Below are 27,227 nucleotides of genomic sequence, written 5' to 3'. Positions count from 1 at the left end.
AATCCGGTTCGCTCAGTCTGTCTCACAGTTTTCCGGTAGGACCCTTAAAGCGGGGTCTTGCACCAAAAGATCATAGCCTGATTATCATATCATATTTATATGCTCTAAGCAAACTTATTATATGCACTATTGTGGAAGAAAGAACATGGTCACTCTACATTCTTAATTAATTTTAGTGCGTTGCACATGCTTGCAAGTTATCACACCAAGACTTTTGTCACCAATCTCTTTATAAAGCATGGTTTGAGAGGCATCACCAACCGTGCATGGTTTCTTGCCAAGAACAATTAACACCTGGAGGATTCTTATATATATATATATAATGGAGAATTTCTTAAAGGAAATTATGTTCTTCTAAGATTGAATTTTATATCTTACTCAGATAAGAGTTGTTGCCCACTTAGCTACACAGTCAGACTTAAGACCTTCAAGTTGAAGCTGATCCGCCATCGAATCCCCAGGGGGGTCTAAATTGGTAGGATCTGCATAAGCCTAATTTGCCTTTAAGAAAAAAGAAAAAAAAAAATCGAAAAGCACCCATGTGCAGATATGCACGGATTGCCATCTTAAAATCCAAAAAGATTAATTCGGATGAAAAAAAAAAACTTTAAAAGAACTATATATTATAAAGAACATTACAAAAAGGCTGACTAGATAACAAATGTGCCCCATTTTGTTGGTGAATAGCAGACTGGTACATCTGGTTGCATTTGACCTGATGTTGGCAACTTTAGCTTTCTTACGATTGATCACAATCAGCCATGTGACCCTACTGAAGGACTTGATTTTTTTTTTCTTTCTTTTACGCTTCGCTGATTTAACATTCTTTTTCGTTTGCAGGAAAAAAGTATCAGAATATGAGAAAAGAAGAGGAAAAGGAAGGAGGTGCAAAAGAACTGCATTTTGTGAAATGAAAAGAACTGCAAGTCTTTCTAGCGAAGAAAAAGGCTTTCTTGCGAGGTGAGGAAAGAGGAGGGGAGGGACTTAGAATGAGTGCAAGAAATGCAAACATGTTTAAAAAGTGGGTCGGAGGTGAAGGAAGGCAAAACAAAGGCAGAACTGTGCAGGCAATGAAAGAAAAGAATTGAAGGTTACTGGTATGTAATTTAAGGGGTCGCCGTCACAACTGTCACAAGGATGTACAGATCAATGGATATATTTAATAAATTTATTTGCATGGCCAGTATGTATTTATATGCAGGCATCTCCTTGTGCCTTTTCCCCCCTTTCATATGGCTGTTCTTTCCAATTCTTTTCCTGCACCCTCTCCTTCATTCTTGGCTACAGTTCTTCTGCTGCACCTCTCCATTTCAGGTATCTCTCTCCTTCTCTCTCTTCCTCTTCGTCAGCTTTCTTTCGTTTCTTCACCATCTTCTCCACTGGAATCCCTTTGCTTTGCTTTCTATTTGCTTTCATGCTTTCATGCCAAATTGGAAACTGTCAACCAGGTTTTCTGATCAAATGTCTCCAGCTGCTTTTCACTTGTATCTCTCTCTCTCTCTCTCTCTCTCTCTCGCTCTCTCTCGCTCTCTCTCTCGCTCTCTCTCTGCTTTCTCACATTTCTTCATCATCCCTTGAAACATTATCAACCACTCTTCTATTTGCTTTGATGATTTCATGCTATAATGAAACTACCAACCAAATTTTCAAGTAAAACATTCCCAGCCTGCCTCTCTCTCTCACACATTTCTTCATCTTCCTTCAAATCAATATCAACAACTCTTTTCCATTTGCTACTACCAACCAAGTTTCAAGTAAAATATTTCCAGCCTGCCCCCCCCCCTCTCTCTCTCTCTCTCTCTCTCTCTATATATATATATATATATATATATATATATATATATATATGCCTACTGCAAACAGATTATGAAGATACTTAGCTTACAGCCTATTTGGAACTGAGTGTGTTTGTGGGCACCATAATCAACAGTTTGTCTTCTTGATTTGTTTCTTTGGAACACACTTGCAGAGTTTGGACTGCTACAAGAAGGTGCAGCTTTGGGGATTAATTATGGACAAGTAGCCGACAATTTGCCATCACCAGACAAGGTGGTCATTCTCCTGCAGTCCCTCAAGGTCACCAAAATCAGGATCTACGACACCAACCCCAAGGTGTTGACCGCTTTCGCTAACTCCGGCATCGACCTCACCGTGACGCTCGCCAACGAGCTCGTCAGCCAAATGGTTGACCCGCAACAAGCGCTCCAGTGGGTCACGACCCAGATCAAGCCATACGTACCAGCGACCAAGATCAGTGGCATCTCAATTGGCAATGAGGTCTTCACCAGCAATGACACACAACTCATGACCAACTTGGTCCCAGCCATGGCCAGCATCTATGGTGCACTAGTCCAACTCGGGCTCGACTCGTCGGTACACGTGTCAACCTCCAACTCCCTGGCAGTCCTCGTAAATTCCTACCCACCATCGACCGGCTCGTTCCGCTCGGACCTTGCCGGTCTGATCGAGCCCATGTTGCAGTTCTTGGTTCAAACAAGTGCACCCTTTTGGATCAATGCCTACCCTTTCTTTGCTTATAAGGGTAACCCAACAACTGTGCCCTTGGGCTATGTGCTCTTTGAGCCCAATGAAGGGATGGTGGATCCATACACCAGGTTGCACTATGACAACATGCTCTATGCACAGGTTGATGCTGTGATCATTGCAATGGCTAGGTTAGGGTTTGGGGGGGTGGAGGTCAGGGTTTCTGAGACAGGGTGGCCCTCCAAAGGGGACCCAGATGAGTATGGGGCAACCATGGACAATGCTGAGTCCTACAACAGGAACTTGCTGAGGAGGCAGCTTGAGAATGAAGGGACACCTCTTAGGCCCAGCCAGAGACTGGAGGTCTACCTGTTTGCCTTGTTCAATGAGGACATGAAGCCAGGGCCAACATCTGAGAGGAATTATGGGCTTTATCAGCCTGATGGCACCATGGTTTATGATGTGGGACTGGCTGACATCTCAACTGGATCTACCTCTGTCTCTTTAGCATCTCATGGCTCCAAGGTCAGTAGTCCATGCTTCTCTTTTCCCTTTAACATTGCCCTTGTTAGGCCAAACTTAACTTGGTTTTGTACACTTACCTACATGCATACACGCACAAAAGATTTTGATGTTTCTGCTTGATTAATTTATTTGTTTTTTTATGACCTTGAAACAGGCAACGAGCGTGGACTTTCACCGCACCGTGGCATGCATTTTTCTATCTATATGTTCATTCATTGTTTTAATGAGATGGAGATTTTTAATTTAAGTTCACAAATTAATAACTTATTGCTTCGTTGATAGATGTTAGACAATTAGATGTTAGATTGATAAAGATGAAGTTCTCAACCCTTAATCTTTTATGATGGTTATATAAAAAAAAAACATAAAAGAAAAAAGTGATGGCCATTTTTGTTATTAGTATTAATTCATACCTTTTTATCTTTGTTTTTCTCTCAACCTTTGATTTAAAGAAGATCAAAAGTTGAAATTGTTTTTGGGTCTTGCATATAAGTGTCTAACATTTCTATCTCTCAACCGTTAACCCATTTAAGGTATAGAGCATGTTTTTCATGCTTTAGGATGTCGCCTCTACGGTATTTCAACTTGGATATTGGTGGCCTCCTTTTGCAACATAAAGAGTTGACATCTTACAGATTCGAAACAAAGGTTGCCCATCTACTAGCCTTTGCCCCGTCCATTGCGCCAACCTCCCTTGGAGACTCGAAGGAACTCTTGCTTACAATAACTAGGATTTTTTTTTGTTCATGATAGGCTTCATCTCCTGCAATAATAATGTAAAAAACTCAAAATCCCAAAATAGCAGTATTTGCTAGTAAGCAAAGATTGATTTTAGATATGGCACAAATCAATATAGCACCTATATAGACGTAACAAGTCCATGGTATAGATAATTATGAGTGAATAAATTTGACTGCAATTTTAAAACATGAAACCCAAAGAGATCGAATCGTAACGGTCAGACTTGCATCACTGAACTGAAACATATGAAATCTGGAAAGGTGTCAAGAAAAAATGTTTGAACTTCTTGTTTCTCAAACTGAAAGATCATGAGAGAGAACCCAAAATAATGATATTAATATTTATTAGTAATCATTTAATAACTTTTCGCTTTTATTATGAAGCGAAACTACCCTTTTGGAGGAAAACGAATCACATCCATAGTGCAATGATGAACAACTTGCAGGAAACAATTTATCATATTCCTATACTTTTCCGGATATGAAACTGTACATATGGTTGATTTCAGACTATGAGCTTTCTTTTTCTTTGTAAATATCATTTCTCCAGAATATGGAATCGTTTCTCGGTCACTTTATTTCTTAATCGCACCCCTTTATCCAATTAAAGAGAGCGATTGTAGTACCTTAGAATCTTAGCCAATTTGAAAGGGGCATTTAATGTGTTTTTTTAAAACCTTAGACAGATTCAAGTATAAATTTCTGGTTCAAAGAATATGACGAATTCTACTTTTCTACATGCTTGATCCTCGTAAGATGTTCGTTTGAAAGGGGAAAAAAAGACTTGTAGAATAATTATCAAGGCTATCTATATCAAGTGTTTTAATTAGTTTTTTCCTTAGCTGGAGTTAGTCATACCCATATCAGATTATGCCAAGAGAGGACACTTCTTGGTTACTGAATTCTTGAATTCTTCAGCTGGAAGATCTCAAGTCCAACCTTCTAACCTAATGTATGGGACTTTTCTTGGAAACTACTAATTACTTAATCAAGTTAGCAGATTTTGAAGTTACTTAATCAAAGTTATTTAAGCAAAATAAATAACCAACAAGAGCTTCATCCACCAGATTAAGGGACTGAAGACCTTAAAGTTGAAAGAGTTCCAGAGTTTAGCACCCAAATTGCATCTCGACATAAACTGGTAGGTCTCTGTTTCATCTATCTCAGCTATATATTTATATTGTTTAAAGTAGAGGGTGACGGGAATTCTTCAGGAACAATGCTTTCAACTCTTTAGCATATTCTTTCATCAGCACCGACGGAAAGAGATGGGGATTCCCCTACCTTTGGAGAAGAATAAGGACAACAACAATTCGTCAAAGTTTTCCTCTTTTTTGTTTTCTTTTCCATCTAACTGCATGGCAAGTCTCCATTCCTTTCCTTTTTCAAAAAAAAATGAAGCCTGCGGGGAGGTTAACCCCATGTATAAGCAAGAACCTGTGGAAAGGAACGAGAGTCGTCCAGAGTAAACTAGAATGCAACAGAATCTCCAGGAAAGCTTAAGCGTGCTACCACAAGAAATCTTGTATTAGTTTGGTTGGACGCTCACAGAATCTTACCATTCTCTCTACACCATCCTACGGAACAGACCGACTTGTTTAACCAAAAGCCTGTAGAGAATTAAAGCAGAGAGAGGGAGAGAGAGACAGAAAGAGTTGAGAAATGGTTGGTACTTCGACATTTTCCTGAACAAAATTGAACACCAAGAAAAGCAAAAGGATGATGAGGTCCATGTGCTTTGTGAATACTTGTGAGAGCATCATCACCTGGCCCCCATGAACTTTACAAAATGTGCTGCCAAGGCATCATCTCCTTCACTGACCAGCAGAAAGGTGGGTGGGGGAGGGGCAGCACCTTTTTCAAGTATTGCGACCATGACTCACCCTCTTTTTTTATGCTGTGGTCAATCCTTGCTGGGTTCAGGCTTTTTCCTCTGGGATTTGAATCTTTGAGAGATTTCTATGAAGGCCGTTATCAGGGAATGGGGAACGAGCAAAAGGAAAAAGGAGCTTAGCATCAAGGCAAATATCGGCGTCTCTCTCTCTCTCCCTCTTTTTCTGCGATCGGCAATATGTGGTGTGCTTGGTCCTTGGATCTTAATCTCAAGAATTTGGTGTGGCATGAATCGAAGCTCTGCACCAACGTCTAAGCTTTATCAGATAAAAGGGTCTGAGATCTGACAAGGTTCACAGTTTTTTTGGTTTTATATTGAGAAAAGAGTGTTTCCTGGCTTTGTTAACATGATAAGTTACACGACTTGGTTTGCCAGTTAAATCAGGATTTATTAGGAAATCTCTTGTTCACCACAAGATCAAGATCAATTTTAGGCAACTACCCAGCCTAAGGTTGATTACAGAATTTCATAAACCATGTTCAGTTTCATGTATGATCCCCCGAGTCCTAGAGGAATTTAATTGGAGTTTTTCATTTGTGTTAATCCCAACGCACGCATTGACATTTTTTAGTTACATCGAGCCTACAAGTAAATGCTTACATGGCATCATTGTGTCTGATGTCGATAAATGATCACTTGTTAAAGGCAAAATTGAAGGCATTAGGTTCCAAGCAGATGTAAAAGGCAGATAAGAGCTTCTAAACCGGAAAGAAATTTGTGAATCCTGACTACGGGTCATCTCAATCTTTCCATTTTCCGGATGAACTTTTGGCAACGCAGTAACCGCAAGCGACCGATACAGATTGCGTGACACGGACCTGAGAAAAGTTGAAATTAAATTTTAAAAAAAAATGAATAAAGATCTAGATATAATGGCCACTTTACATTACAAGAAAAAACATTTAACGCAGTGCCCTACAAACCACAAATTCAATAGCACAAAAGCACAAGCACCTTTTGAATTTTAGTCGTTCGACAGGCAAGTGAACGTCCAGCTTTTCTCACTTTTTCTTCAAATCATGTGTGTTGATCCTCAATTTCATCACCATCATGCCCCATTAATGTACCGACAAGTTGCAGCTACAGGCAACAGAAGCCATGGCCTGCTTGATACTGCGCACATGCATTTAGTATGGATCACTACAGCCATGGCAGATGCATGGACGATGAATTTAATGAAATTCTGAGCCTCCTCTGTTCAAGTCATTCACGTGTCATAAGTTATTTCATTGTTGTAACTCCTTTGGCTCTAACAAATCCACCCCCCTGGATCGTCTGTGGAAAGGGTACTCTTTTTGTTTGGATGAAAGAACCTTTGGAAGAAACTGCTAAATTAAAAGGCTCGTGCTCCAGTAGACGCCGAGAAAATGCGTCTGGGGCATGTGTGTGCGTGTGAACAAACAATACATGTACAAAGATGAACGTTTCAGAAACTGTGCTCCCATGCCATGATCTATGCCATGATCTGACCTTGATCTGACCTCAGGCATCAAGGAATAAGCACATGTACATCCCATGCATATATACTAATACAGATAAGAGGTACTTCTAACCAAGAAAGTATCAAGAGCGTGAATGGTTGCAGACATGCGAAACTGTAAAGGCTTGGTAGGCCTATATGATTGGTTCTGTAATACACACTCTCACTGTGATTCACACGAACAAGGACTGGGATCCAGAAAATTGGGAACATCTGGTATTTCTCAGGATTGGTGAACTTAGATGGCTGCTTGCCAGTTTAAAGCCAGCGTAACACCGTTCTTCTTTCTTTGCTTTTTCTTCTAGATGTAGGAAGAATGAAGTGTGAAAATTTTGACAAACTTGACAAAATAGTTTGCCACGTACCAATGAATTAAGCTCTTATAAAACTTTTCGTTACTGAATCAGGTTTTCTAATTCCACCCTTTATAGGGTAAGCATTCCAATTTCATCAAGGAAATCGTAATTAAGATGCAATAATAACCGGAGTCATGGAAGGAAACAAACCAATAGTCTCAGCATTGATGTTCAAACCCAAGTCATCGTATTCACACTGCAGAAATGACATGGATTACAACTGATGCTACCTCTTCCAGGAGAGAGACAGAGAGAGATGTGGAGTGCATATAGCAACAAGTTATCTAATAAAACAAAATACCAGCTGCCAAAAATAAAACGATGCTGCCTCCAAGGCTCCAATATGGGAAGAAAAAACCCCATCAACAGAGTCCCTCATGGACTTTGATTGGTATCTCTGAGCTATCTATTGATACTGTGTTGTTGCTCGAACTGCACGAGGCCTTACAGGTGTCTTGGAAGGACTTACTCTGGACCAAGATAGAGATCCATCACCATGCAGAGTTCAAAAAATATAAGAGACATTTAACTTCTAGGCAATCATTACCTGATTGGAAGTGATCCTAATATTGCTCCGCTAAGATTCAGTGCGCTCAATGCACTTTCTGCCTGAAATGGTCCAAATAAGTCAAATTGTCAAAACCAAGCAAATCACAAGGAATAGTGCAATGCTGCTCATTCTGATTGAAAGCCAATGTGACAAGAGATCAGGATACAGAACAACGAAGCAACTACGTGCATAAGATTCAACCGATTAGACCAAAAGTAAAACACCAAAACTTTTAAGCTGACGCTGACTTATGGCAATGTGGATGTTACACTGTTTTCATGACAGCATTAGCATTTGTAAGAAACAAAATGGAAGACATAAATCCTCCTGGAAGAAGCTCAACCATGATTATTGGAATTACAAACTAAGACTGAGAACAAAGTGGTAAAAGAAAATATTCCAAAATTAACAAAGCAATAGCCATTCTAAATAGCACTCTTTGCCAGGTGGAGGAAGCTGGCTCCGCACACATACATAAAGAGGCATGTTGCAGGAGGCACAGGAAGGGGAGACTCCCATACAATTGCACAAACTTGCAGTGTCAGAGATGTGTAGTTCCTTGTAATACAGAGAGGTGTCCCTTCTTAGTCATTGAAAACCATAAATTCAGTCTTTTCTTTTCTTATTCAGCAGGACTTTACAGACCATTTTGACAGGATCCTATTAATCGTACTGCAGACAAGGGAACCATCTTCCACATCACTCATTTCTACATTACATGTTTTTTCCTTGTCTTAAGTATAGGTCTTGTACTCCATTGTACAACATCTGGTTGGATCTGCAATGTTGAATAAACATCCTTCTGTCTTCTACATTACATGTTTTTTCCTTTTTCTTTCACTGGCCAAGCTTCCCAGACCTCCTACCAGTCATATCAAAACAATTTGTATAGATCTTCCTAAGTGGAAGTAGCAAAGATATTATTGTCAAACTACATTGACGTAGCATATTTAAAATCTCAATCAGAATTTCTCAGTGAACCATTAAAAGGCCTGCATCTTTCTACTGGACTTGCGGCTCATATACAAACGGCCCTGCAGATCTTATTAATCATTCTCGGGTTAAGACATAATGATCAACTATAACATTGGTAGCTCACGAAACTTGCATTTGGCTGTTGGACTGTATTCTTTTAGCAGGAGTAAGAAAGCTTTTTATGCTATGTTAATGTAATTTCAGATTGCATGCTTACAGAATGTGCATTACCTAGTCAACTGAATTATGCTAACGAGTATAAATATCGCAAGTCGAACTTTCGACTTCCATGCATCTGCTTCTTATGACTTTCTAGAGGTCATCAAAAACAGCAGATAATAGGAGATTCAAACATGCCATTCTCCAAGAAACTCAGATAAGCCAGTTTATAATTTGACAAATACTTACAGACACAAACTCAACAAACGCAATCCGTGTAGAGTGTACATGATCACCTAGAAGCCTCAAGCGGGAAACCTGTAGCAGAGAAAGAATAAAAATCTAGGGAAAGAAGGACCCATTAGTTAAAGTTCTAAAACTGATCGTATAGTAAACTAACCTCACCACAATACATCTCAAAGAAAGTTTTCACATCTGCTTGAGAAGCCTGTAAAATTTTTTATTTGATAGATCATCTGTCAGTACTTCAATTCGAATATAAGTAACAAAGTTTTCATGAGCCTCTGAAATTTCACAGCGCCAATGCATAAGGATTTCATGCATACAACATTAGGATTAAAGTGCTTGCAATTCATAAGGACTACTTACTTTCTTATCAATATTTGTACAATAGACTGTCCGTGCACACATTTCCCGTTCATCTTCAGACTGTGTCAAGATCAATAATTCATGCATGGCCAGTCAAAAAAGGTTGTATGGAAAAGCTGGAGAATTAAAAGGGCAAAAGTCTTAAAGGAGTTGCCACTACCAAACTCACCTTTGGAAGAAAAGTGGGATTAACAGGCAAGATTGCAGTTTTTGAAGGTAAAACTCTTACTGGATAATAGCCCAGCATTGTCCCTGCAAGATTTAAGGATGCTTTTGCACCTTCTGTGAACACACATTCAACTACAATTGGTAAGCAAAACTTAAAGACAATGATTACTGGCAGAAAAGTGCAAATTGCAACTCAAAGAGGTTGTTTGATCAAGAGCAACTTACTCTCATCAGCAAACTCTACAAATGCAAATCGAAGCACTGAATGAGGATCCCCACAAATACGGCAATCAAGTACCTTAAGTGGAAGTATTTTCAGGATTTAGAGACCACCAGAAAAAAAAAAACTTCTGATGGAAAACAAAAATGAAGAGGAAAGGCAAGCATGAAAAGCAAGCAACTTTTTTCTTTTCACAACTGATGTCATCATCTTGTGTTGAAATAATCACATAATAACAGTTTTCCAATTTCCAAATAAGAAAATGCAACTAAAATGCACAAGCTGTACTGGAAAGCTGGAAAAAGAGTAGTCCATGTACATGTGAGTTGACAGAAGATATACAAATTTCATCAGAAAGCATCACCCAATCTAAATCATGTTAATAATTTTATCAAATTCACAAAAAATGCATTTGTGATCTAACATTTCAATAGAACTTCACTTTGTGGGATAAACCAAATGGAAATAAGCTCTTGATTTCCATGGCCATCTTGGCACAGCAATCCAGCAAAACTTATTCTTCAGCATAGTGTCCTTTCAATAACAAAAGACTAGTTTGGTTTGCCTAAATTTTCAAAGCAACATTTCAAGTTCCATTAAGGCTAGACACAACCACATTTACAGTTCATGTTAATCACTACTAGCATAGAAAAGAACCCCCAGATTCATAAAGAATGAGCAGCTCTTGGTGCTGGATTCCTAGATGTAATCATGTAACGGTAACCTTTTTATCAGGTTGATGAAATATTGGCAGCTTTGGTGCTGATTTGCTAGATGTTTTTCTGTTAGACTAACTAAAGGTGCTTACTATTACTAATACTCCCGTTCTTTTCATCATTGCACAACGAAAAAAGTGGCTGCAGTGCTCCTGTGGTCAGCAGTTGAAGTATAGTTATATACTACTAAGGAAACACGCTAAAAAATTTGGACAAATGATTGCTTGTGTTTACGGATCATCCAATTGTACAACTCTCTTTTCTCTGTATCTTGGTCAACACAAACAAATCAGACTCGGATCAGTAAAAGCTTAATGGCAGATGCACTTAGTTTTCTCTAGTACAGATATTACTGCGAATTAATTTTGGCAGAAGCACCACTCTGGAAAAACAAGAAGCGTGAGGTGGCAGGAAAGCCTTGTGTGGGCTCTGTTTGCAGCTTTTAACATTCTTGTTAATTTACATGTGCCCAGACCTCTGGAATTAAGTAATAATAATAATAGTAATAATAATAATAATAGTAACAATAATAATAATAACAGTTACAATGATGGTGAGCGGGAAGAGGAGCAGAGAAGAGAAGCTTGGTCATATCATTCCTGCAACTCTCTTCTAGTACTACCATTTTACTGTTAACATCAATTTCTTTTTCTATTGTTATTTATTGGTCACATACTTTGTGACCCAAGTTACTACCGCATGACCTGCCACATCGCATTTTCTTATAGCTTATCATGGCATAATACTTCCTAGCATGAAAGTAGTAGAAGACAATTATCCTTGAGAATAAATCAGATAGATATAAAATGATAACTGAGTCTAGGTTAAACCAGGGAACTATCTTCAAGGTTGCCTTATGATCCTCATGCCATTTCTGAAGATTACCATTCCTTTACTGGAAGCATTCATTAAAGCTGATCAACTAATTTTCTCCATAACGATGAAGCTCTAGAACAACTTCACCGGCGAATTTTGATGCAACAGCTGAATAGCCAGAGTTCCAGTTCATCGCTATCAAGTAGCTCTCACTTGCTTGGTTATAAAATCAAGATTGAGGAAGGAAGTCACAGAAACGAACAGAACAAAAAAAAGAAAAAGCTAACTATACTTTTGAAAATGAATGAGCCAAAGTCAGCATAGTTAACAAAAACACATACCTCCCCACAAGTGCTGAATAAGACGGCAAGCTGCTCTTCAGTCACCTAATAATGAACCAAATATTCATATTAACTGGAATTCTTAAAACTCTAAAACACTACTGTCAATCCAATCGAAAATTTGAAGGAGACGTCCGCCACTCCCTTACTTGTAGATCAATGTCCGACACATAAACGGTTCTCCGGATGCTTTCTTCTTGTTGAGCTCTTGAGGACCTTCCATTGGACCTCCGCCCTAAACCGTAACCGTTCCTCTTCTGTAAGGCATAATTTAACTTGCATAAATACATAAAACAAACATCTAACTTTACTACTACTACACCAAACGTCAAACGTCTGTTTGATGGAATCTTCCATTCACAAAGCCGGTTAAGTTAGGATACTGTATATTTTGACGGTACTGCTTGCAAGACAAACTCTCTACACAGAAAAAAATGATCTTCTTAATTGGACTAGGACACAATTGGAATGCAAAAGCGACGAAGACTTGTCCCAACCATAAAATAAATAAAAAGTAAATAAGAAAGGAAAAGATAAAAAATATTTTATCCCAAGAAGCGAAATGTAAGCGACGACCGACAAATTTTATCCCAAAACAAATTCAAGTTACTGACGATCAAACTGTAGAGCTGTTGATAGAACCAGCAGAAACAGGCCCGTGACAAAAAAAAAAACATCCATAAAACGCCGATCAACCACCTTATGATCGAAATGAATCACACTCTCGCCTTATTGTTCGAGCTAATGAAGAAATATATTATAATCTCGTTCTACTGAGAGAAAAGGCTAAAACCAACTCAGAGACAACAGGAATTGACCGAGGGACGATGTTTCCCACCTTTTTGAAATTCCCGGAGACATTAGTCGCAGACTCCTTGTTGAGTTCGACGGAGTCGTCCGAATGGGACCGATGGTCGACGTGGGAAGAGGGGAAGAACTCCTCAGCCGATGGGTTCAATTTAGAGAGCAATTCAACGAGGTTCTCCATGTCCCTCTTGAACTCGGCCTTGTGATCGGAGAGGTGGTCGAGGTGGTGGTGCATTATGGGTTTCTGTTGGAGGAACTGGCGATCGGAGTTCATGGAGTCATGAGCGACGGCCATCTACGGAAGCGGCGAACGAAAGCAAAAAAAAAATTAAAATACTGGACGGTCCCGATGATCCAGAAAGGCCAATAGAAAGAAAAGGAAGAGGATGGATTCTTTTCAATTTTGCCGAAAGTGAAAATTGTGAAGGAAAGGTGGAGACTGGAAAGCAAATCAGAAAAAGAAAATGGTAGGTGAAGGAAGACAATTTGGGTTGACAATGAAACTGGGGACGGGTGTTTGTTGGTTCTCCCTCCCTCTCTCTCCCTCCGTGTGCAAGTAGGCGAGTAGGTGGAGAGAGAAGAGAAAGAGAGAGTGGGTAGAGAGAGAGAGAGCGAGAGAGCAACACGTTAAAAATGGGGACTCGGGAAATGGGAGCATTGAGGTGACGTGAGAAAGAGACAGAGAGGGTTTTTTTTTTTTTTTATTTACAGAAGGTCTTCTCCAACCAAGTTTATTTTGTAAAAAAAATTGTCAAAGATAAGATTTGAAGTTGCAGCTTAAGATTTTAGTTTTTAGGTTTACATAATTCTTTAATATTTTTCATGAAAAGCGAAGCATTTGTAAAAAAATCAGAACCAATCTTTTCTAAATACAATAAAGAGTAAGCTGAAATGTGTAAATTTTCCTTTGTAAATTTGCAATATGATATCATTGGTTTCCCATTCCTAACTTCACTTTCTTAGGTCATGATTTTTGTCTCCTGTGAGAGGTTTAGAAGGGCTTAACTTTTTGTGCACCTCTCTCCATATATATATATATATATACAGAGAGTCCTTTAGGTTTTAGATTGTCTAGTTTTAGACATAACAGTCATCTCTTTCGAGAGTCCTTTAGGTTTTAGATTGTCTAGTTTTAGATGGGACGACCCATAACAGTCATCTCTTTCTTTCTCTCCCTCTCCTTCTCATCCCTCTTCCCGTCCGGCGCTGATCCCTCTTCCCCTCCGGCGACGCTTCCCTACCGTCGCCTGCAGGCCCACCATCAACATCGGGGTGACACCGTGCGTCAGCCTGTTCAGAGACGACAGGGGAGCCGTCGATGCTCCTACCCATGATGGGTAGATGTAAAGAACTTGCCTATTTTGGCAGCATCTATCCTGCTGACAACTGCAGTCGAGACTCTCCTTACCTCTACTTTCCCTTCACCCATGATAGGTAGAGGAATGGAGGTGCCTCGGCGGCTCCTCCCATGCTGTCGCCGCCGGCAGACCAGTTGGTGATGGCCAGGCAAGCTCCTCTGTGGAGGAAAGAGAACATGAGAGAAAAAAAAAATGAAGTAAGGTTTGTAGACGGTACAGATTAGATGTACATATAAATATATATAATTTAGATTATGATATATATTTACGAAAAATGAGAGATCACCTTTAAAGTTTTAAACAAATATCTGTCATATCATATCATGGTTGGTTGTCGCAGATTTCGCTCGTCATATGATGGTATTAATGATCAATAAACTTGTCAAGAAGAGAAAATTCTGATGGACTTAGTAAAGAAAAATAGAAAGTTGGAGAAAGAGAGTCGTATGGAAGTTAATAAAGTTGGTTTAAGGGCGCTTTTATATTGAAATAGGATATGATCGTTTTCAATGAGAAGAGAAACAGGTTACGGAACCAAGAACGGAACCAAGAAACTAAGAAGAGACAGAAGTAAGATGAGGAACGTGGTTGTGTGGCTGTATCTCAGTAAATGATTGTCCATATATGTGCTTACCTTTATGTGCTTAAAATAAGAAAATTTATTTGGGATATGGAATAGTGAAAGCAACCCCTTAAAAGGGAGTGTCGTAACTAGTTGGGTAAATCATTTATACAAGGCACATCTATAATTTGATTCTCATACTCATAAGTGCTATTTTTTTTAGAAAGTTAAGTAACCCTGGTCACGAGGTCGGACCACCGGTGGTCACGAGGTCGGACCACCGGTGGGTACTCGGTACCCAACCTGACTCGAGCCCAAAAAAAGGACACTGGATTGACCCGATAATTTATCGGGTCAGCCTGGGCCCAAGCTCGAACTTGAGTTTTAATGATTGGGCTGAGCCCACATTTTGAGTGTCGGACTGGGCTCGAGCCCACTTCTTATCGAGCTAGGCCGGGCCGGGCCCAGGCTTAACGTTTCTCTTCCCCGTACTTAATGTTAACTTATCGCTCACTCGAAAAGTAACCCCTAACTATCAATCACTTCCCAAATCCAAAATATTGTTTTAACCCATCTCATTTGGGTTGAGTGTGACCTCTTACTTTAAGGGCGGACTAGGTTCACGCCTAGGCCTAACCCACACTTTGGTGGGTTAGCTCTAGGCTGGCTCGTAGGCTGATACGAATTGATTTTCCCCATTATAATGTTTACTATAAGATTGCCCACCTGCCGCCTGACATTTTAATTTGCTGATCATATGCAATTATTTAAGAAACTAAAATCTACAATGGTCGAACTATAATTTTTTAAAATTTTGATCAGTAAGATTTAAATTTTTAAAACTTGAGGGGAGGCCATGGCCCCTGCTTCAACCACTGGGTTCTCGAACAATTTAAAATTTTAAATTGTACATAAATGTTAAGTATGATTAATAGCAATTTCCATAACAAAATAAAAACGTCACATGAATATATATACATATGTATATTATATATACATGGATTTTCTGGTTGCGAGGATGCTATGGCCTCTAAACATGCAACCAAAGCATGTTTTAGACTTATAGTTCAAGTTATTTTTATTAAAGAAAATTTGATTCTTCTAATATCACAAATTAAAAAAAAATATTAGAGGCCATGTGCTTGATAACGTTTGTTGTTGGTTGTGCTGTAGACAGTATAATTTTTTATTTGTACTGCTGCTGATTGGGTAATAAAAGGATATGTAAAAGTACTCATGCTTTTAATATAGAATACATACGAGTAAGTGAATTATGACTCTACTTATCCAGTGCCGCCATTGCCATCATGTTTACTTTGATGGCTATCAGATGCAGTGCAACGGGATGGATAGTTGAGAAAAAAAAAAATGTGTGAACTAATATTTGATGATGAAAATGTTCACCAGTCTATCATAATCAAACAACCCTCGTGAATAAACTAGGTGACTTTGGATATTCATAATTACCATTCAATTTTTTCTATTTGCCTATTTATATTTGATTTTTGTTTCTCTTGTCATGTTAGTGTGTTTATAGATGAACTCGTAATTGTTATTTTAAGTTAATGTTGTTTGTATTGATATTGATATTGTTTAGTATATCTTCGATTAGATATTAGATCAAAGTATTGGATTACATGGTCAGTTTGTTAAACCAAACCTATCATTATAACAACCCGACCCACTCCCGAGCTCGGGCTCCTGATTCGACGGATCCCAACCCGTCCCCTAGCAGTTTCGGTTCCAATCCTAAAAAGGCTAGGAACCAGGACAATCATCTCATTAATAGCATCCCATTATAAGCCCTTGAAGATTCCTCACAATCTTCGATACGGGACTAAACTTCTGAGGTGTTACAATCCACCCCCCTTAAAGCACACGCGCGGACGCGTGTGGCACCCCATGTCCGAGTGTTGAAACTGCTCTGATACCACTATAACAACCCGACCCACTCTCGGGCTCGGGCCCCTGGTTCGACGGATCCCAACCCGTCCCCTAGCAGTTTCGGTTCCAATCCTAAAAAGGGTAGGAACCAGGACAATCATCTCATTAATAGCCTCCCATTATAAGTCCTTGAAGATTCCTCACAATCTTCGATACGGGACTAAACTTCTGGGGTGTTACAATCATAAATTTAATAAATTGATTATCAAGATCCAATTGAGCCGGGTCGGGTTGAGAATTGATACATATAAAACTGAATAAACAAAATTTTAAAACAATAATTGTCGTAAAAATTATTATTTTTTAGCACGTCATCCTTACGCTAAAGATTTGCAGGCAACGGTCATTCACTGTTAGGTTCCATCTCGCTTTTTAGTTTTCCCTATTCTTCACACACGATCAGGGATTTTGCTACGGAAGCTCACAACTTTTGGATTTGGATCGCACCAGATCGAATCTGAAAACTTTTTAAATCTGATTCTCTTAAAAGAAATGGGCACCTGGTTCAGGGATGGGATTCGGGTTTGGGAACGACTTTTCAGCACCTTTCCCAACCGTCCTTCAATATTTTTATTTAAATAAAACATATAGTTTATTATATAATGTTACTTGGGCCCACGAAGAGTATTTGTTTTTTGCGTTTAGATATTGGTCCAACCCATAACGAGAGCTTTTAATTTCCAAAATCCTGCCCAATTCCTTCTCGTTTACATTGACATTTGATCGAATCCTCAAGTTAATATTTAAGTAAGGTTGGCTGGTAATCCAAATAAGCACATAAAATTATAGAATTTGAGATCTGGATCAAAATCTGATGTGAGTTCGGACCTTGTTTCGGATCCGAGCCCCAACTCGGAACAGGGACCCACTTATCTAGTGGGCTGGGGCCCACAACTCTGACTTGTCGCCACGGCTCACCCTCAAACCTTTGAACGACGTAGAAGTTGCCACGTCGGAAGAGGACAGATCAAGTCCTCCGACGTCTGACGTGGCGAGTCTTCGGTCTCGCGAAGGCTCTTGTGGCGGGTTTGACTCGACGCCAGCCTTCTCATGCAAGCAACAGCCTTCTTCCCACACTGTCCTCTAAAAAATAAAAAAATAAAAAAGAGAAAATTATTTGTCAAAATGACGCGTTTGTCCTCTAGCGGAAAAGATCAACAGACATTTGCGGAGCCAGTCCACTAATTGTCGTTAAATTTTGAAAAGCCGCCAAATTTATGCCATTAAGATTAAGCAGGTGGTGGTGGATCAAGCGCCGTTATTATGTTGTTTATTGCGCGGTCTTGTCTTTACAAGGCTTAGTGCTCTCGACTCACCCACAATTGAAAAAAATAATATAAAAACAGTAATAAAAAGTAAGGGACCACTTTGTCAATTGCATAAATTATTAGCGTCTATCCTTTCCTTGCGAGGCAATAGACGTACGTACCCTTAACTTTACGGAGCGTGACAAAGTCCTCACTGTCTTCAATTATATATTTTTTTCATTTCAGTATTCTTATTTTCCTAGAACAACCAGTAAACTCCCATAAATTGAAGAAAGCGGGTCGGGAACCTTGCCAGATGGGCCAATCTATCCTCAACATCAACAATAAAGTCTTGATTGCGTAGTCATAATTTTGATGGAGAATTGTATTGAACTCGAAGAACACGTTACATGATATGTCGATCAAATGTTTTTTGTCTGTTGCCGGCAGGGAATTTTAAGCAATTTGTTGTACCCAACACCAATTTTTTATAATATATGGAACCCAAAAATGTGAGCCAAATTACAGAACGGGCTTGGTGTTTTTTCACATTTTACTGTTACCAACCTGTTCACCGTGTATAGTATGTGTTGGAAATATACACTGAAAATATAAAGAAGTCAAATATGCAACTCATAACTTTTTTTTGATGTTTTTAGACAAAGTTTAAAATCCGATTAACTTTCAAATCTTTACAATGTTCAATATGCATTAAAATTATTTTAATGTGCAATATGAAGTTTCTGGAATGCAAAATCTATGTGTATCGTTGAATTCACCAGAGGACCGATCTTGCCCATAAATATCCACAATTATGGCGTTGAAAATTGTCCATGCAACAGCCATATAAGGACATATTTGCCAATCAAATATGGAGACTTTTTTTGTGGTCGAATTTAGCCTCTCGATTATTTCTATAAAATGTTCCCTTCAGAAACAAAATCAAAAATTTTATAAACAAGTGGACGGTGAAGCCCCCAAAGTTTGTCTCTAATAACAAAACTGTACTTACAAGAGTGCCGAAAAGCTCCCTTTCTTCGAAGCCCAAAAGTGGATTCCGCAATTTGGATGCCCCAACACGCAGATTCCCAGCTCACTCAGCCCCCGAGGATACCCAATTTCGTCATTGTTTAACATAAATGACATCTAGGGGTCAACGGGTCGGGTCCGAATGGAAAAGTGTCCAGAATTGATTATTTCTTCCCGTTTGTTGCCACCAACTGTGGGGGGAATTGGTTCGGGTAAATGAATAAGTAAACTAGAATATTCAACATCACTGAAGGCGTGGGACCTCTGATGATTGGAAATTCGGACATGGGATCCGGATCCAACTCAATTTCTACGAGCTATGGATACGGGTCTTTTCTCGAAGATTGGGTTTGTCAAAGGCAAGACCGGGAAGGCTCAATCTCGTCCACGCTGATAGTCAACGACGCCCCTCAATATATTGGGTGGGGCCAGTGGGGGTATTTTAGGCATAAAAGTGAAGGCCTGTTTGAATTTAAAAAAGGGCCGCATTTATTGGGGTTCTTACAGGGGGGAATGCGGTTCTAATGGATTCCTTTTCTCGCGTTGATCCGACGGCTGAAAATGATTTACACGCCTCTCGGAGGGTTTGAGACCGTCCGATGGGACAGTGAAGCTGACGTGGAAGCATGCCTATCGTTCCTTTCTCGCCTCGGCTTCTTAGTCCCTCGAGGTGCCGTCTCTCTCTCTCTCTCTCTCTTTCTTTCTCTCTCCCCTTTTTCCCTTCTCGCGTCTCTCCATCTCTCTCTTTTTTTTCCTTCTTTGGGTGGTTTTCTTTCGACCCTCTCTACGCCTGGTTTCGTTTCCCGCTTTTCGGTAGATAAAAGCGGTTTCGGCCGAAGGTGGCCGGATTTGGTCCGCAGGGAAGCGGTTTCGGCTCGAATCTCGCGGGAGGAGGAAGCGGATCGGTCCAGAAGGGCGATATTCGGCCGGTTCGGTGGTGGTTTCCCTGCTAGAAAGGCGGGTTTTTGTAGGTACAAGCGGGTTTGTCTGCTTACTAGTTCCTCTTGGGAAGAAGGGCTGTTTTCAGTTGTGCGTCAGGGTTTTTCGTTCCTCTTGGGCTTTCTCTGTTCCCGTTGGGGTGACGCTTGATCTGATTGGGTGGATTCGGTTCGAGGTGGTTTTGTGAGCGATTTTCGGGTGGCATGTGGAAGGGTTTTGGGTCCCGTTGAGGTTTTTGTTCAGGATCTAGAGGGGTTTTGTTTCGTTTGTGGATGTTTTGTTTCTTAGAAGGGGTTTATTTGGGGATTTCTTCCACAAGCCGCTTTCTGAATGCTCGGAACTGAAGAAATTTTATGTCGCTCTGAGTTTGGAAAAAAACCGTCTTTTCCGTACTGTCCTTGTGTTGTTGAGATCCGATTGGCGGTTCTATTGATTTCTGCTTTCTTTTCGTTCGTTAATCATTTTTTTTTGTTCACGTTCCCGTTAGGGATTTTAAGTCATTTTTTGCTTGTAATTTTTATTTTTTTTGGAGAAATATTCTGATCTAGGTTTTTTAATATTCGTATATTTCTTTTTTCTTTTTTATTTTTTAAAACTTATTAATGTTTTGAGGCAGGTTGCATCTTGTTTTCGTTGTTGCTGTTCTTTTTTTTCTCCCTCAAGTTGGATCTAGAGCGTTTTTGTTTTCCTAAGGTTGTTTTGGGTTTGGTTCTGCTGGTTTTTGATCCCTCCGTTGATGCCTTGTGATTCTTTGTGGTCTCCTATTTGACTCTAGCTGTTTTGCATGTTAACAGTGTTTGTTGCCTTTTTTTCCCCATTCAATTGATTGTAGCTTCTGTTTTTTCCCATCAATTTGAAGTCCCCTCATCGCCGTTGTCGGCATCATTACCACCATTTTCATCATCGTCAGAATTAGACGCTTTTGTTGGTTTTATTTCAGGCCGATGAATTGGCATAGGTTTCGTTTTAGACACCGGGATTTCTCAATATTTTTTTTGCGGATTAGTAGTTTTGATTAGGATGTGGTCTCCAAACAAGTTTGTGTTCTTTTCTCTCTTTTCCTTCGTCTAAGGGAAGCTACTTTTTTTTCCCTCTTTTTTAACAGAGTCTGTGTTTTTCAGTTTCTGAGTGTAAATTTTCTGAGTCTAGTGACTTGTTAATTCTTATGTGTTTTCTCTTTCCTGTCTGTTTATGCTTCTAGCTTGCTCATTCTTCGCTCTTTTATTGGAGTTGCCAAAGGATTGGTTCTTCCTTTTAAGGTTGAATTGTTTTTGGCGTTTCTTACCTCTATTTTTTGGTTTTCTTTGTTGGTGGCAGCGATCTAGTAGAACTGGAGGGTGGAAATAAAGGCTTTTTCTGTGGGGATCTTTGGTGTGACTTAATGGCGACAGAAGTGCAAGCTGATAAAAGTATCCTTTCTTTTAAATGGATATGAATGGCTTGTTTCTAGTACTTGCCCAATTGATTCGTTCAATTTCCTCTATTATTTTTACGGTTCTTACAGTGTTCTGTTTTGGACCATTTAGGTTGATCATTGTCCTATTTTGTAGAATTTGGTCCGGTATACGTTTTGGTCATTGCTGTATTCTCTGTTTAATTTTCCTGCTTGTTGCTGTTTAGCTACTTCTTTCTTTAAAGAGGTTGTATGACGACCTATCTGTAACGGGGTTGGCATTTGAGATTTTCCATAGACGATGTCAGTCTCCAAAATTTTCTTATTTCAAGTTCGTGATTGAGCAATTAAACTTGCTCGGGGTTTAGGTTGATGGGTTATTGGTTTATTACCTGCTGCAAACTTGCGTGGGTTGTTATTTGTTTATCACTTATCAGTGTTCTACATTACATCGTCTGGAGTTGTGGAGCTCAATTTATTGCGTTTTTGTTGTCTTTAGTTCCCTCGTTCACATCATCTGTGAAGTTTGATGCTTGGCTGTGGTTGGGGTGCTACGGTTGATTTCAATGCTTTAATGCTTTTTCGACTGTGACACCCTTTTTAGGTGCTGTAATAGGGTTTCCAACCTTTCTCACTATTGGCACTTTAAGGATTTCTTGATGTAAAGACGTTAGTTTTGTCGTTACAGTTTTCCTGTGTGATATTCTCTTGTATAGTAAGGTAACCTGACATCTAATGGTTCCTTCATCATGGGATCCTTAACTTATTCTACAGCTTTGGATGAAAGGTTCCAAAATTTGAAGATTGATACTTCTAAAGTTGCTGATTCCAAAATGGTATGCATACTTTGTTTTTGATATTTTAATTTTTACAACTAGCTTTGCTTTCACTTATCCAAATTGTTTTTCCGCTTGTTATTCATGGTGGTCCATCATCTCGCAGGGTGCTGCCAAGAATGGAAGTCAGTGTGATGCAATCTCTTGTCTATCCTCATCTGGAGATGCTACTAGCAGCATCAAGGGTAGTGATGTCGATCAGGAATCTGTAAGTACTGAACAGTGCATGTACTATCCTGCAAGCAATTACTATGGATATTATTACCCAGGTAAGTAAAATGAAGATTTGGAGGTTTATCGTTCCACTTGGATTTTCTGTTATGGCTACAATTAGAATGTTTTTGATAAAAATTACAGGATTTGATGGCTCCTCCTTTGGGGAGTGGGATGATCAAGCCTATATTCTTGGTGGTGATGGAGTTGAATTTCAATATCCTGTAAGTCAATATGTCTTCGGTATCCATTATTAGATATGCAGACTTAAATGCTCCATTTATTTCTCTTTAGTTTCTGCAAATATGATGATTTTCTTGGCTTGTTTGTTGGCAGTTTGATCAAATGCTGAAGTTGGTTTCTTCTCGTTTTTGAAGCCTTGTTTGCTTATTGTTGGAAAACTATTTTTAAGTGGCTGTCTTAAGTTGCTGACCGTGCCACTTTTTCTTGATTATTTGTAAAAATGAGTGGGAAAAAAATGCTTACCAATTTCTTAGGCTTTGGCCCAATACCTATATTGATGCAGTCATCATCACCCTTGGTCACCTATTGCCAGAGATTTGTTCTCTTAACTGAAGCTTCTGGCAGCCGATGCTGGAGGCATTCTACTTGTTGCAAGGCGAAGTACATGCCTACTTGTTGCATGACATGCAAATGGCCGACCCTATTGTTGACAGCCTAGCTGGTTGTTCATTGCCTGGCAGTGCTACATATTTTACACGCATATCTTCCTCATGAATATTTGTTCCCTGGCGTTACTGTACATTATGTGTTGATATCCTGGACCCTTAGATCATTTGGTTTTTACACATTTGCTAATGGTGTCTCTGTAATTGTATTGCGAGATGTACAAACTGTTTTATGTTAACATTTTTTTAATATATTTTCCCCTCTATTAAATTCTTTAACGAAATATTTTCTTCTTCAGGGTGTTCAAGCGGAAAATGGGTCAGTTCTTTACTATATCCCAGGATATGGATGTGGCCAACCTCCATTAAGTCCGTACATGCCAGCACCTGTGATTGGTGTTGATGGCCAATTTTTAGGCCAACAGCCGTATTTCTCAAGCCACATGTATCCTCAACTTGCTTCTCCTGGGTACCTTCCGCCTCCAGTCCCGTATGGGTCTGAAGTTGTGCCAGCTTATTCCTGGGATCCATCTCCTTTCTTTCTTGACGGGTCACAAATAAATGGCATCAGTGGAGGTCCAGTGCCTCCCGGTCCAAAGCCCACTCTTTCTGCCCCAAATGCATCTTCCGTCTCTTCTCATGGGAAACCCACGCAGTCTGTGAAGTCAAGTACAGCATTAGAGGCTAAAGCCTCACCACCGTCATTGGATCTGCCGCCCAGCCAAGGAAGCATAACTGTGGGTGGTGTTCATAATCAACCTTTAAAGCCTGGAAACAAGGTACGGTTCTATTTCAGTGTCATTTCTATGTCAAACCCCCCTCTCTCTCTTTCTCACTTTCTTTGATTCTTCAGGTACCACAGCAGGGAGCTGGTTTTCAGCCTACAGCGGTTCTGCCTAAAGGATATTTGCCTATTGCCAAGTTCCCAGCATATGCCAGCCCTACTAAGGGAGGACTGATCTACCCACCTGGTCCTGTGGGTTTTAAATCTAGTAACCGAGGTTGGAGTGGGAATGAAAAGCTCAAAACGAGAATTAAAACATCTGGGATTGGTGACTTTGACCTGCTGAATGAACAGAACCGAGGGCCTAGAACCAATAACGGCAGGAACTCTTGGGTGTCGGATGCAGATGCAGTTGCATGTTTGGGATCTGACAATAGCAACAAGAGCAATAATCTAAATGTTGTCATAAGGAGGGACCAATATAACCTCTCTGATTTTCCTGTGAAGTATGAGCAGGCATCGTTTTTTGTGATCAAATCCTACAGTGAGGATGATATTCATAAGAGCATCAAGTACAGTGTTTGGGCAAGTACTCCAAATGGCAATAAGAGGCTTGACAGTGCATACCAAGAAGCTCAGGGTCGATCTGAAGAAAAAGGAAGCAAATGTCCGGTGTTCCTTTTTTTCTCGGTATGCCTATCTATGTTATTTTATGTTTCTATGAATGCCAGATGATATTTGGAACTTATTTATTTCTCCGCTTTGCTACTTTATGCTTTTTCTGGGAGTAAATATTGTTCCCAACCTTTGTTTCCAAATTGGCATGGATTTCCCTGCTTATGGTCAGAGACAGCAAATATGTTGTTTGACTAAATTTTTTTCATGCTCTTAGGTGTCTTAGGTTGTGTTGTATTATTCTGCTTAATTAGATACTTTGTCTTCGTTAAATAGGTCATTTTGATATTTAACTCAAAGTGGAGCGCTTAGTTATTTTCTTTGGACTGTTGTTGTTTCAGGTGAATGCAAGTGGTCAATTTTGTGGAGTCGCTGAGATGATTGGGAGGGTGAATTTTAACAAAAACATGGACTTTTGGCAACAAGACAAATGGAATGGTTTTTTCCCTGTCAAGTGGCACATAATAAAAGATGTGCCGAATCAACAGTTCCGGCACATCATACTGGAAAATAATGACAACAAGCCTGTGACAAATAGTAGGGACACTCAGGAGGTACGCCATTCGTTTCCTTCTAGACCTTTTTTTTATCGCTGTGATCGGTGTAGGAGAATTTATGGTTCCTGTTTTGTGTTGCGTGTCCACAATCTCAGGTGAAATATCCTCAAGGAATTGAAATGCTTGGACTTTTCAAAACCTATTCAGCAAAGACGTCCATACTTGATGACTTCGATTTTTATGAAAGTCGGCAGAAGGCAATGCAGGACAAGAGGACTCGCCCACCTACTCCTCATTTGGAGCCAGCACAGGTTCTCACTTCAACGAAGTTTAATTTTGTTTGCCTCGTCGAAGGATGTGGATTTAGTAGTATAGTTTTTTTTTTTTTTTTGATAAATGTCTTATTATATGTAGATAGTAAATCCATGTTGCAGTGTATCACATTCAACACAGTGACTCAAACTCGTCTTTTTATGTTGTCTTCAGCCAAAACCAGATGAAGTTGTACCAGCGACAGCAAAGCCAGGTGATTCAAGGCCCATTGCTGCCGGTGATGGTCAACCGAGGGTTTCGGCTACGTCAAAGAGGAGCAAAGACGGACAGGCTTCTGATACGGAAATAAAAGTCTGAATGGAAAGTTGCTGAATGAAATGAAGGTGGGTTTTGATATGAAGCAGCTGGAGGAGCATTCCATCACTGGCTGGGTAAATATGTCTCGATGAATCATGTTCTCTAGCGGCAAAGTGTAACATAAGGAGAAAAGGGAAAAAAAAAATATCAAGATTCAGAGCCTTCGTCTGCGTGGATCTAGTTCTTGACGGGGAGGGCTTGTACCCGGTGATCTGGTCCTTCTTTTTCTGTTTTTCTTTTTTTGGGTCCTATGCGTTTCATCTTGATTATTCTCTTTCTGTTATTCTGGTGGGTAGGAGTTAAGGATTTAGCTTCTATTAACGTGTGGGAGGGGTGGGTGGGTGCGTGAAACGAGTGATGTTTTGTCTTAGGATTTAGCACAAGGGGGGGTTTTTTGGTTTTGGGAATTATCTTGTGCTGTTGGGTTGTTTCTTGGGGGTAGGAAGAAGAAGAGGCTTCTTCCAGTCGGTTGGCGGCCTTTTTTGCACGGGAAAAGGTGTTTGTAAGGATGGAGGAAAAAAAGGCACAGCTGAAAAATGGCAGAATCATAATGATGAAAATAAAAAATTGGTGCACACCATTCTCCTTTGGCGACAAGTTTCTGATATTGGGCCCCAGAGGGAGAAGGGTGAGTTCCAATTATTGATTTTAGCCTCTCTTCTTCGCCAAGTTTATTTGTTCATTATCATTGTTATAAAGGTCTTTGGTGGTGGGTGTGCCGTCGTCTTCCACCATCCTCTTACGTTTTCTTGTTGGTTCGGTCACGGTCATTTGTTGTTTCCCTCGCTTGCTTTTCCTGCCAACTGCACAGACGGCGAGATGGAATACGCAAGGTCTCCTGTCGGCAGGAAACAAAGTGGGGTCCTCTAACATTTAGTGAGGGTTCATATCCTTCCCTTCAGGCATGGACGAATATGAGACACGTGTATGAGGGAGGTGAGGTCTTTGTTCCCTTGCTTTAAAAGGTCGGTGTTTATCCAAGTCGGTTGTCGTCTATTGCGTTGATAAAGTTGAAATGGCACAACCAGGTAGTAGTGTAATTCCGCTTTACTAAATAACCATATAATTCTGTTTACATAGCTTATCCTGAGAAATGAAATGTCGGTAAGTGTTGTTCCTCTTGGAAGCTTTTACGAGAAACTCGCATTTCAATATAGTCGAGGGGGCTGTTTCATTGTCTGGTGTTTAGATTCACGAGTTTTAAGATCTATTGCTCATCAGATTAAGGAGTTTGACGACACGGTGTCGATCTTTATTTTACCTTTTGCGTTGAAAATCATTTTATCTAAGATCGTGGGATGAGGGCCCGATTTTGGTGTGTGGATGTAGAAGAAGGGTAATAAGACAACCCCCTAATAGCCTATTCGGTTTTCTGAGGTTAGGTTTACGGTTTTAATGGTTAATGGCGAGTGAAAAAGGAAATGGTGATTGTGATCTTCTTCAAGGAGAAGATTGATGGCGGTCAGTTTAGACTGCGGCAGACGGCCATCTCAGACTTGGAAAGTCTGTTCTATGCTCGGATGTTCAGGTTTTAGATGGCATCTCGTTTTCACGCCCAGTCGCCGTTCTTGAAGTCTCAACAGTTGGCAATGAAAACAATTTGAAGGTTAGGTGAGGAAGATGGGAGTCGTGCAATTCCCGCATATCTCGAAAGTTCATGCCTAATTCTGGTCCCTACCTCCCATCAAGTTCAATCCAAAGTTTGATGACC

At 39.9% G+C, this 27,227-nt stretch overlaps 3 protein-coding genes across 6 annotated transcripts; 2 read left to right on the top strand and 1 right to left on the bottom strand.

The window, feature by feature from the left end:
* The first annotated feature begins 1,043 nt into the window (after positions 1-1,043).
* On the top strand, positions 1,044-3,290 carry LOC116263432 (glucan endo-1,3-beta-glucosidase 11-like). Of its 2 annotated transcripts, XM_050079740.1 has the most exons (4): positions 1,044-1,097; positions 1,185-1,314; positions 1,970-3,009; positions 3,164-3,290. In XM_050079740.1, the coding sequence occupies exons 2-4, from the start codon at positions 1,233-1,235 to the stop codon at positions 3,254-3,256; spliced, it is 1,215 nt and encodes a 404-aa protein (XP_049935697.1). In that variant the 5' UTR covers positions 1,044-1,097; positions 1,185-1,232; the 3' UTR covers positions 3,257-3,290. The 2 variants fall into 2 exon arrangements, with proteins under 2 accessions (XP_049935697.1, XP_031499059.1); XM_031643199.2 differs by lacking the exon at positions 1,044-1,097 and having other exon boundaries at positions 1,117-1,314.
* Positions 3,291-7,614: 4,324 nt separating this feature from the next.
* On the bottom strand, positions 7,615-13,455 carry LOC116262285 (polyadenylate-binding protein-interacting protein 9-like). Its single transcript, XM_031641511.2, has 10 exons — positions 12,872-13,455; positions 12,183-12,290; positions 12,034-12,078; positions 10,166-10,238; positions 9,942-10,054; positions 9,773-9,832; positions 9,564-9,611; positions 9,413-9,481; positions 8,027-8,088; positions 7,615-7,949 (listed from the first exon to the last, which is right to left on the bottom strand). The coding sequence occupies exons 1-10, from the start codon at positions 13,133-13,135 to the stop codon at positions 7,886-7,888; spliced, it is 906 nt and encodes a 301-aa protein (XP_031497371.1). The 5' UTR covers positions 13,136-13,455; the 3' UTR covers positions 7,615-7,885.
* A 6,050-nt stretch (positions 13,456-19,505) lies between these two features.
* Positions 19,506-26,167, top strand: LOC116257361 (YTH domain-containing protein ECT4). Of its 3 annotated transcripts, none has more exons than XM_031634008.2 (10): positions 19,506-19,650; positions 21,237-21,328; positions 22,087-22,148; positions 22,255-22,417; positions 22,506-22,585; positions 23,290-23,769; positions 23,844-24,404; positions 24,731-24,943; positions 25,042-25,197; positions 25,373-26,167. In XM_031634008.2, the coding sequence occupies exons 1-10, from the start codon at positions 19,607-19,609 to the stop codon at positions 25,514-25,516; spliced, it is 1,995 nt and encodes a 664-aa protein (XP_031489868.1). In that variant the 5' UTR covers positions 19,506-19,606; the 3' UTR covers positions 25,517-26,167. The 3 variants fall into 3 exon arrangements, with proteins under 3 accessions (XP_031489868.1, XP_031489874.1, XP_049933880.1); XM_031634014.2 differs by lacking the exon at positions 19,506-19,650 and adding an exon at positions 19,661-19,951; XM_050077923.1 differs by lacking the exon at positions 19,506-19,650 and adding an exon at positions 19,661-19,961.
* The last annotated feature ends 1,060 nt before the right edge of the window (positions 26,168-27,227 follow it).

The sequence above is a fragment of the Nymphaea colorata genome, chromosome 1 (assembly GCF_008831285.2).
Source record: "Nymphaea colorata isolate Beijing-Zhang1983 chromosome 1, ASM883128v2, whole genome shotgun sequence".
NCBI classification, from domain to species: Eukaryota; Viridiplantae; Streptophyta; class Magnoliopsida; order Nymphaeales; family Nymphaeaceae; genus Nymphaea; species Nymphaea colorata.
Note: the sequence above shows the minus strand (reverse complement) of the source record. Positions and strands in the feature narration are given on the sequence as shown.